The 12195-nt window shown below is 35.0% G+C and overlaps 1 protein-coding gene across 4 annotated transcripts in view; it reads right to left on the reverse strand.

The window, feature by feature from the left end:
- LOC150109791 (uncharacterized) overlaps positions 1 to 12195 on the reverse strand; it is a 342753-nt gene that overhangs the window by 67054 nt on the left and 263504 nt on the right. For all 4 annotated transcript variants that reach the window (XM_090411378.1, XM_090411294.1, XM_090411217.1 and 1 more), the window contains one exon: positions 5423 to 5511. In XM_090411378.1, coding sequence (XP_090267504.1) covers positions 5423 to 5511 — 89 coding nt within the window. The remainder of the gene's footprint in view (positions 1 to 5422; positions 5512 to 12195) is intronic.

Below are 12195 nucleotides of genomic sequence, written 5' to 3' on the forward strand. Positions count from 1 at the left end.
TTGTATGTCTCACAATCATTTCCTACTCTACTATTTAGATCCCCAACAAGGACCAACTTTTCCTTTTTCATTGTGTCAGTTGCTTTTTCTAAAGCCTCAAAAAATTCTTCCACTTCTACCTTAGTAGAACCTTCTGTGGGACCATAGGCACAAATAAGTCTCATTGTCCAGTTCCCCATTCTCATATTTGCCCACATTACTCTACTTGAGACTGACTGCCATTCAAGAAGATTAGCCTCGTATTTTGTGTTGAATACTATGGCTACTCCTTCTTTTCCTTGATTGTTATTGCCTGAATATAACATTTTGTATTTATTGCTCAGAAAGATCTCACCAGTTTTGGTCTTTTTTGTTTCAGTCACCCCTATTATGTCGATCTGGTACTTATCTAATTCCTCAGCTAGCTCCATTTCTTTGCCATTCAGGCTTCTTACGTTGATAGTACCGATCTTCAACTCTGGTGATGTTGAGTTGGGGTTTGTTTTCAGATTTGTTCCAGTAGCTGACTTTTCGCTGTTCACCCTGGTTCCCTGGCGAAAACAACGGGGGCCTTGTTTAACCGGGCGACGCCCCAGCCGGCATGAAATTTTGTCATGTTGTACCATCATTTTTTATTTTGGTTTAACCAATAAGAATACAATTTGGTCGGCTAAATCCCAAATTGCCAGCCCATCCTCGTTCGTTCAGTATCAAAGTAGATACCCAACAGGGTGCACCACGAGAAGGTGAGGATTGGACATTAGGTCAGAAGCCCTGGTCGGTTCTCCGCATTCCTTTAAAGGCTATGTGGAGGTCTCCTCTCAGTTATACAGCTATGACCCTTAAGCACCCCGTAAGAAATGACTAATAGGATCAATGGTCACGGCTAAGCCGCAAGTCATCATCATCAAATTCCTGCCATGTACCCTCAAGGAGTGTACAGGATATGACGGTACTACATGAAAAAATTATATCATTACTAACTTCCTATCTACAATTTTCCTCCAAATCAGTCTCTTACTTGTCAAGACTCCAACATTATCAGATCTTATATTTCTATCGTCTAAGGCACTTTGTACTGTATCAATCCACCTATATCTTGGTCTTCCTCTGGGTCGTTTTGTTGCCAACCTGGCAGAGAACACTTGTTTTGCTAATCTTTCCTCACCCATTCTGTTTAGGTGACCATACCACCTGAGATTAGCTCTGCTAACACATTCCTGGATGCTGACAATGTCAAGTTCTTTCCTAATATCCTCGTTTTAAATATGATATTGCCATTGATGCCATCTGTTCACGCCTATAATCTTTCTCAGGACTCTCATATCTGCGGTCTCTAGTCTTTGGGTCAAGTGTTTTACTTCTGACCCAGCTCTCAGATCCATAAGTTAAAACTGGTTTGAACACTGTCTTGTATACAGCTAATTTAGTGTTCCGACTAATTTCTCTCTTCTTCAATATGAATTTATTCAATTGACTTCCTACCATACCAGCTCTGCTGATTCTGTTGGCTATTTCTATATTTAATTTACCATCTTCACTAAAAATCATGCCTAAGTAGCTGAAATGTTTTACTTGTTCCACAGGTTCTCCAATCACAACACAGTTAACATTTTCAATGATTCTGCCTATTTTCATTGTCTTTGTCTTTTTAATGCTGACTTTCATACCATATCTATTACAACAGCTATTCAATTTAGTCAGAGAATCTTACAGACTTTTAGTGGATTTATTTAGAAGTATAACATCATCCGCATAAAGCAAAGAACTGACATTAACATCTCCAATTTTGATATCATGTTTAATATCACTTTCCTTCATAATGTGATCCATATAGATAATGAATAACAGAGGGGATAATGTACATCCTTGTCTCACAACAGATTTAACATTAAACCATCTTCCATTACTTCCTTCAATTGTAACTGCTGACTTACAACTCAAATAAAGACTAAGTATTGCTTGATATAATGCCCCATTGACACCATATAACTGCAGTATATTGAATAACTTCTCTCTTGGCACCTTGTCATATGCCTTTTCCAAATCGAAAAAACTTAAATACAGATCTTTGTTATATTCCCATGTTTTCTCAACTATTTGTCGTAAAGTGAAGATCTGTTCCTGACAGCCTCTATTTAGCCTGAATCCAGCTTGTTCTCCACCAAGCTTTTCTTCCACAATTCTTTTCAACCGTTTCTCAAGTATACTTGCATAGATCTTGCCAGGAACACTCAGTAATGAAATACCTCTGTAATCTTCACATTCAGTTTTATTTCCCGTTTTATATATGAGTACTATTAAAGCTCTACTCCAATCATTGGGAATTCGTCCCTCTGTCTAGGCTTTCTGAACTATGTAGTGCAGTGACTGTAAGACTCTTATACCACCATACTTCAGCATTTCTGCTCAAATATCATCTACTCCTGCTGCCTTTCCACATTTCAAGCCTTTGATGGCTTTTTCTACTTCAAGTATGGATATGTATTCCTGACTGCATGCCTGGTCAGTGTTTTTTACCACTGTACTATCATCACTGCTTTTCATTTAGCAGTTTTTCAAAGTAATTACTCCATATTTCAAGGATATCTTTTTCTCCTGTTTTCATATCACCTTTATCATCTCACACTCCTTTTACAGCATTCTTTCTTCCATTTCTAAGCTTCTTCAACAACCTCCAGAATATTTTGCCACCTTCTTGATATTTATTTTCTATGTTCTTGCCAAAGTCTTCCTATGACTTTTGTTTAGCTAGTTTCACACAGTGTTTCTTTACATTTGTCTCTGTATTCTCTAAGAGCACAAGCTGACTTATTTATCAGGAACTTTTGATATGCTTTCTTCTTTTCCTTCACAGCCTCTTTAACTTCCTGTGTCCATCATGGAGTTCTGATTTTTCTATCCTTGCAGACAACCTCAAAAATGTCTCTCTGGCTGAATCAATCAGTGTTTTCTTCAAGGCTTGCCACTGAATCTCCAAGGTTTGATTCCTGTTCTCAAACGCTTTCATTTATCCTTCAATAATCTTTGTGTATTTTAGTCTACAGTTCACATCTGAGAGCTGCTCAACTTTCATTCACTTTAAAACTTTCTTACAGGTCATTCTTTTCAATACTAAATTCAATTTTATCGTGCTCAAGACTAAATAGTGATCACTTCCAATTTCAAATCCTCTGTACACTCTGGTGTCCTGCACCAGGGAGAAAACATCACTATCGGCAATAACGTAGTCAATGAGACTTTTCTTATTCCTTGCCTCTTTTTTCCATGTGAATTTGTGCACATTTTTATTTTGGAACATGGTGTTAGTAATAACCAGTCCATGTCCTGAGCAGAAATCCAACAGGTATTTGCCATTATTATTAGCTTTGCTTTTTTCTCCAAATTTTTCCAAAATGTTTTTGTATGTCTCAGAATCATTTCCTACTCTGCTATTTAGATTCCCAACAAGGACCAACTTTTCCTTTTTCATTGTGTCAGTTTCTTTTTCTAAAGCATCAAAAAAGTCTTGCACTTCTTAGTAGAACCTTCTGTGGGACCATAGGCACAAATAAGTCTCATTGTGCAATTCCCCATTCTGATATTTGCCCACATCACTCTACTTGAGACAGCCTGCCATTCAAGAAGATTAGCCTCGTATTTTGTGTTGAATACTATGGCTGCTACTCCTTTTCCTTGATTGTCATTTTCTGAATGTAACATTTTGTATTTATTGCTCAGAAAGATCTCGACAGTTTTTGTCTTTTTTGTTTCAGTCACCCCTATTATGTCGATCTGGTACTTATCTAATTCTTCAGCTAATTCTATTTCTTTGCCATTCAGGCTTCTTATGTTGATATTACCGATCTTTAACTCTAGTGATATTGAGTTGGGGTGTGCTTTCAGATTTGTTCCAGTAGGTGACTTTTCGCTGTTCGCCCTGGTTACCTGGCAAAACCAATGGGGGCCTTGTTTAAACGGGTGACGCCCCAGGCGGCATGAAATTTTGTCATGTTCTACCATCATTTTCTATATTGGTTTAAGGCAATAAGAATACAATTTGGTCTGCTAAATCCCAAATTTTCAGCCCATCCTCGTTCGTTTAGTATCCAGGTAGATATAACGTCCAATCCAAGGTAGATAGAATGTCCAATCCTCACCTTCTCGTGGTGTACCACAAGTAAGTGAGGATTGGACATTAAGTCAGAAGCCCTGGTCAGTTCTCTGCATTCCTTTAAAGGCTATGTGGATGTCTCCTCTCAGTTATACAGCTCACTTAAGTACCCCTCAACTATTTGTCGTAAAGTGAAAATACGATCCCAACAACTCTGTTTGGCCAGAATCTAGCTTGTTTTTCTCAGAGTTTCTTTTACACAATTTTTTTCAGCCTCTTTTCGAGTATGATTGCATAAATCTTATGTAGAACACTTAGTAAAGAAATTCCTCTGTAATTATACATTCAGCTTTATTCCCTTTTTTATATGAGTGCTCTACTCCAATCATCTGAATTATGCAGTGTGGCCACTGCAAAACTTTTATACCTCCATATTTGAGCATTATGCAGTTGAATATCATTTACTTCAGCTGCCTTTCTACATTTCAAGTTTTGGGCAGCTTTTTCTACTTCAAGTATTGATACATACTCCTGAGAAAGATAACTTCTTTTCAAAATCATGCATTAAAAAAAAAAAGAAAGCATATGCACTCTGAATTAGTGTATCATTCAAATCAAAGAAAAGAATCAAAAGCAATGTTTCTCAATGTGTGGTTTGAGGTTTTCATGGTAGGTTGATCAAGAATTTTATTAATAAATAATTTTTTTTTTTAATCTTAACTGCAAATTTTCGAATACAGTTTGAAATATGATATATTAAAAATTCTATTGATTAAAAAAAATTATTTTACGTGATTCACTTAATTTTAATATAATAATATGTATAACATTTTGTCACCAGCTGTAAACACACAAAGTGTATAGTGGTACATAAAATCTGTCATGTTGTCACCATGGTAAGCTGAGAAACGTGCCGAGAAATCCTATCCTAATTTTTCTCTGACTTATTATTCCAACCAAAAATATTATAGCTGTGCTTGCTATGCCAATTACTCCATAATTTTGCACTTAGGGGTTGGTATATAATGGCTCATCTCTGATTTTAAATTTGGTCCAAAGGATTCAAAAACTATTAAGAATAGATAACAATTATATATTACAGTCTTATAATAGCCAAGCAGAAAAGCAATGCTTGCCTCTGAAACTTAAGTTTTAACAGTGAAGAATTTTAGTTTGCATCAAAAATTATAAAAGGATAGTATTTGATACTAACTAAAGACTTTAGGTTCTTTTTTCTATACTTATAACTAAATAATATTTTATAAACTATGAGGAAATGAAGTTAGCCAAATATAATATTTCAAATTTCTGAATAAATTCAACTCATTAGAGCTTAAAAATTATACTTACAGTTGTGAGGAGGTTAGTAACCTGATGAACTTCTAACTTTGTCTGCATTTGTGAACACAGCTGAGCTATATTCTGGAATATGCATGGCTCTAAAGAAAACAATAAGTTTTTTAATTTTCAAATCAGTCCCACAAGTGAGAGTTGAGAAATTATGATATATCATCATCAAATTCCTGACATGTACCCTCAAGGGGTGTACAGGATATGATAGTACTACATGAAAAATTTACATCATTACTAACTTCCTATCTACAATTTTCCTCCAAATCAGTCTGTTACTTGTCAAGACTCCAACATTATCAGATCTTATATTTCTATCATCTAAGGCACTTTGTACCGTATCAATCCACCTATATCTTGGTCTTCCTCTGGGTCGTTTTCCTGCCAACCTGGAAAAGTACACTTGTTTTGCTAGGTTAAAGACTGGGAAGTTTTTTTTAAAAAAATTAGTTATTTATGCTAAAAGTAATAACATTATGAAATGAAATTTATTGTTTCATGTTTATAAATTGCACCAGTTCTTTGAACAACCTTGTGGGAATAAAATGTCATTATGTACCATCCAGTCGTTTTCGACTCTTGATGATCTTGTGAACAAAGGCTCTCCCCATTATACTTGGCTTCTTATCCTTTCTTTCAGTAGCTGTAAGTTCAAGTTGGTAAGTTCTTTTATGTTGTCCATCCAACTCATTTGTGGTGGTCCTCTTCTTCTCATTCCCTCAATTCTCTCCAACATAACTGTCTTTTCTAATGACTCATCAGCTCACATAATATGTCCAAAGTACATCAACTTCTGTTTAGCGATCATCACCTCCAAGGAGCATTCTGTCTTTATATTCTCTAAAACCTTTTTATTGGTCATTCTTGAAGTCCACAAGATTCTTAATAGTCTCCTCCACACCCATAATTCAAATAAATCAATTCGCTTTCTGTCTTTCTTCTCAATAATCCAGCTTTCACATCCATACAGCACTACTGGAAATACCATTGGTTTGGCAATTCTAACTTTTGTGGCTTTACTCACACCTCTATCTTTCATAATTTTTGTCAGGTTTAACATCGCTTTTTTCCCTGTGATTATCCTTCTTTTAATTTCATTTTCACATTTACCATCATTTCTGATTCTGGATCCCAGTAAATCATAATTTTCAACGATTTCTATTTTATCTCACTCTATTATAAATTCATTCAAATTGCCAGAAGTCATCATCTTTGTTTTGCCTGATGTTTAAATTAAGCTCAGCTTTGTTACTTTCCATCTGCATGGTTAGCCTATTGGCTTTGCACTTCGCAACCATATGCCTGGGGAAGGAGTGTCCTAGGTTTGATTTCCGTTGATGATGTGAGGAGCTTAAGGATCTTCCTCAGCCATAGCCAAGTTAGCCAGTCTTGGGCGTGGACAGCAGGGTTTTTTCCGACAGTTTATCTGGGGGCTTTCATCCCACAAGCAGGCAAACTGGCCCCATGAACACACGGGGATACAGTCGGGAATACTTAGAGGCATAGGGTTGACCATCTTATCCTCGTATTTCAGTTCCGAAATCCAAGTATGCTTGGAAGGTTGTGTACCTTAAAGGCCCCTGTTAAAGCCATTGGGATAGGATAGGACATAGGATTTGTTACTTTCCCTCTTAACCAATAAAATCAACTGCTTCAGATCTTCCTTAGTTTCTGCTATGAGGATTGTATCATCTGCATATCTTAAATTATTTATTTTCCTGCCACCAATCTTGATTCCAGATGGATCTTTGTCCAAATCAGCCATTCTCAAAACATGTTCACTATAATTATTAAAAAGGTAGGGCAACAGTATACAACCTTGCTGCACCCCTTTCTCCATTCGAACACAGTCTGTTTCTCCAAAGACTGTTTTTGCTGAAGATTCTTGGTTGTCATACAGCTCTCTTAATGAGAGAATTAGATATTCAGGTATTCCCATTGATCTCATTACAATCTCTAGTCTGTTGTGATCCACACAATCAAAAGCTTTCTTAGAATCGATAAAACAAATGAATGCTTCCTTCTGAAATTGTCTTGTTCTTTCCATAATCGGTCTCATGTTTGCTATTTGGTCTCTGGTTCCTCTACCTCTCCTAAAGCTTGCCTGTTCTTGTGGCATTCTTCTATTCAAATATGGCTCCAACCTTTGTTGGATCACTTTCAGCATAACGACTTGCATGTGAAATTAAAGCAATGGTTTTCTATATTATCACAATTTCTGGCATTTGATTTTTTTGGGATTAATACTGATGTTTTCCATTCTCTAGGCCAGCATATTTTTTTTCCAAACCTGTTGACAAATTTCAGTCAATATATTCGCTACTTCATCCCCAGCTGCTTTTAATAATTCCACTGACACACCATCAGTTCCAGGAGCTTTTCCTTTTGGCAGCTGTTTCATTGCTGATATCTCCTCACTTTTCATTATCATGGGTTCCTCAACAAATTCTTCTTCATTATTATTATCTTTCTTGTACAAATCCTCTACATACATACTCTTTCCATCTTTTTTTTTCACTGCTTCTTCTTCCATCAGACATTTACATGAATTACTTTTTACAATTCCTAATCTAGGGATAAACTTTCCTGTAACATCATTTATTTTTCTCAACAGATTTCTTGTTCTGCCCATAATATTACTTTCTTCAATTTCCTCACACCATTTGTTCAGATGTTTTTCCTTATCTTTCCTAGCCAGTCTTTGGAAATCTGCACTCAGTTGTCTAACCCTTTCTTTGTTTCTCTGAAGTTTCATTTTTCTTCTTTCCTCTGCTATTTGAATAGCTTCTTCTGACAGCCATTTACAATCTTTCTTTGTTGTTGCTTTAAGAGTATTCTTTCCAGCTTCTATGACTGTACATTTTGTTTCTTCCCACAGTTCTTCTAATTCTCTTCCTATCTTCTCCAAACTTTTTAATTTCTTTCCGACTTCTACTTTAAATGCTTCATTTATAGGATCTAAATCAACTGACACTGTCTTTTTGTTTTTTCTTAGCTCTTAATTTCAATTTAACTTCAGCTATCAATAATTCATGATCTGTCACACAGTCTGCACCAGGTAGTGTTTTTGCTGCTTGGATAGTACTCCTCCACCTTCTGCTGGAAACAATATCATCTATCTGGTTTCTGTATTCTCCATTAGGAAGTCCATGTGATCTTCTTTACATGTACAATCTTATTTTATGGTGTTGGAAGCACGTGTTTGCAATAAAGCAACTGTTCTCAACACAAAACTCCAAAATCCTTTCTACAGCTTCATTCCTCAGTCCTAAACCAAATTTTCTGCTGCTGTAAAATTCTTCTACCTCATCTTCACTTGAATCCATAGTGGGTGCATACATCTGTATGAGTGTAACATTCACTGGATATGTCTTTATTTTGATTAGAATTATTCTATCAGACACTGGGTTGTAACCTAAAATGTCTTTTCTGTATTTTCTTCTAACTATGAATACTACTCCATTTCTTTGATGGTTTTCATGTCCAGAGTAATATATCATGAAATCACCGGTATCAAAATGACTCATTCCTATCCATCTCAGTTCACTGATTCCTAACATCTTGATTTCTTCTCATTATTTTCTTCACTAGTTCCAGTTATCCTTGATACATACTTCTTACATTCCATGTTCCTATTTTATCTAAATCAGTAAAGCAGAGGAATCTTCTTCTTCTTCTGAGATTAACTCTATCAGAAGTTGAAATTCCAGAGGGCTTTGATTCAGCTTCCTTATTCTTGTTAGCTTCAATGAAATTTCTACTCTATTCTGCTTTTCCCCAGTAGCCATTTCAGTGCCTTCCAACCTGGGTGTCCCATCTTCCAGCATTATATCACAATAACTTAAGCCTCTGGTCATAAGATTTTCTTGGCAAAATATATACAGAGGTGGTTTGCTATTGCCTTCTTCTGTGTTGTTTGTTTAGCCTATTAAGTAAGGCTAAACAAACTGCAAGAGATGAAGAAAATTAAATAGGAAAGATTGGGTGGGGGGGGGGGAAAGCAAGAAGGAAAGAAAGAAAGAAGAGTAGGGACCAGTCTACAGATAATATAATAGATATATATTACATGAAATAAGGCATAGTCCAGCATCAGTTAATTTTTTGAATCATTCTAAATTTTTATAAAGGAAGGAGTAAGATTAAGTTCTTTGATTTCTTCTTCTAGTTCCCTGCCTTAAGAAACATCCTAGAATCTATTTTACAAGTCATCATTATAAAACAACTGTCTGTCCTTCCTTGATGCTCAAGTCACCTGTTTACTAAATGGAGCCTTATCATCATCAGTAGGTACATCCATCACCTTTCAATGTAATCACCCTTCCTAATAGTCACATCCTCTAATGATATAGCCAGCTGATATCTCTTCATTCCAATCAATATTGATAGTTGAAATGACCCATAATGATCACCCTTTGCTTGCTCACTAAGCTAAGTTACCTATACATTTCTTTGTCCCCACCTTACATATTCATATTACATATTTGTTAATTAAAACTTGCAAATAAAGCTAGTCCATTTCTTTGAACCATATCAGCCTCTCCACTGAAATTAATCATATTTGTGACTTTCCTTTAATTGTCCACATCTAAATCAAAACTACTTTTTTTTGCTCCAAGGCTGTATGTGTAGCCCTATTGAAATGGCATTTGCTTCCATAGTGCTGAAGTGTCAGACCATTTAGAGTTTGATTAAAGTCTTCAACTATAGAAACTTTTCTATTTTTTTTTTTTTTTTTCCTACTGGTTCCTGAGTTAGATGATGGCTAAAGTTGGAGATATCTGGCTGCCTGCTATCTTTTACTCCTAAAAAGTTTTTAGGAGTAAAAGTCTTGCTTTTATTCCATTGGGATAGAAATGATTTAAGAATCCATTTCTTTTTTTACTTTCTTCTTCCAAACTACTCCTACTCAAATTTTAAATCATAAAAAACCATAAACCATCTTGATCTGCCATCTTTATTTAAGATATTGCCTAGGTATTTAAACTAATCAACTTCTTCTATGGGTGTATGTGTAATCAAGATTTTTCATATTCAAAAAAAAAAAAAAAAACTTTTCTAGTTGTTTTTTTTTTTCCTACTGGTTCCTGAGTTAGATGATGGCTAAAGTTGGAGATATCTGGCTGCCTGCTATCCTCAAAGTTTTTAGGAGTAAAAGTCTTGCTTTTATTCCATTGGGGTAGAAATGATTTAAGAATCCATTTCTTTTTTTTTTACTTTCTTCTTCCAAACTACTCCTACTCAAATTTTAAATCACAAAAAACCATAAACCATCTTGATCTGCCATCTTTATTTAAGATATTGCCTAGGTATTTAAACTAATCAACTTCTTCTATGGGTGTATGTGTAATCAAGATTTTTCAATTTCTGCTATAGCACTTTCTTCTTGGTCAGAAGCACAGATATTTGTCACTGTTTTTGATTTTGGGGTACTTATGGTTAAACCATATTTTTCAAGTACAAGTTAATTTTGTAATTCCTTAAAAATCTGATTTGTTTTCTACTAGAAGATCAATATCATCAGCAAACTTTAGATGACTTATTCTTCTTCCTTCTGATGTAAATCCGATATCACAGTTCTCCAGGGCTTCATTTACAACATATTTGAGGAAGCAGTTGAATAACACTGGTAATAATTTGTACTACTGTCTTACCCCATTAGAAAAGGAGAGTGCTGCCATACCTTTGATTTCAGCATCATTTCAGAAAATGAGTATAGGGATTCAATCAATATGACTGCATATTATTTTCTTGCATATTCCTTAATGCTACAGAATTTTCCAAAGGGTATCATGTCATGCCAAATAGATTCAAAGACTTTCTGTAGATCAATTAAATTAAGACACATTACTTTTATTATGTCCTACATATTTTTCTCCAGTGATATAGAACACACATTCCTTTCTTTTAGTGTTACACAGTAATCAGTATTCATTTTTGAAATTATGGATTCTACAACCGTATTAAAATAACTCTTTTTATATTATCCCGACGTTTCGACCTTCATATCAAGATCATCATCTGGAGCATACATAAATATACAAGGCAAGCTGCATTACATTTCGAACCGTAAGCTAGAGAAACAATGATTTGATCACATGGTAATCACTGGCATGACCTCTAGTGAAAAAATAAAAATAAAAAATAATAATAATTACATCAAGCTAGATTTAATTTATGATTACATGAATAAACATTCTTGCTTATAGATGGTTTTCCTTCCAGTAACAGTGATGTCCTATTGCTATTATTACAATTGTTATTTTTGATTTAAAAAAAAAAAATTACAAATTACAACATGAATAAACATTCTCTCTTATAGATTTTTTTCTTTAACAGTGATGTCCTATTTTTTTAGTATTAAAGTTGTTATTTTAGATTTAGGATCTGGGATTTTCTACAGTCCTGTTTATAGATCAAAACGTCGGGATAATAAAAAGAGTTATTTTAACATGGTTGTAGAATCCATAATTTCAAAAATGAATAGAACACATATGGTTCAATTGTATGCCAATATTCCTATTCTTTCTAAATCCAGCCTGGAAATCTGAAAAATTAAACTCTATTTTTGCTTCAATAGGTGAGCGTAAGCTGGTACAAAGATATTTTGCTTGTGATGAGGCTAATTGCCATAAAATTATTGCACATTTTTGCTGTTTCTTTTTTTCGAATGGTAACTGTGCATCAGTCTTCTGGCCAGATGTCTGTGTTCCACACCTACTGGCAAATTTTGTGGAGTGCATTAACAATACATTCTTGTCTTTCTTTAAGTAGTT

Source organism: Typopeltis vanoorti, chromosome 1, assembly GCF_054136105.1.
Source record: "Typopeltis vanoorti isolate ZY-2024b chromosome 1, IOZ_Tvanoo_1.0, whole genome shotgun sequence".
Lineage (NCBI taxonomy): Eukaryota > Metazoa > Arthropoda > Arachnida > Uropygi > Thelyphonidae > Typopeltis > Typopeltis vanoorti.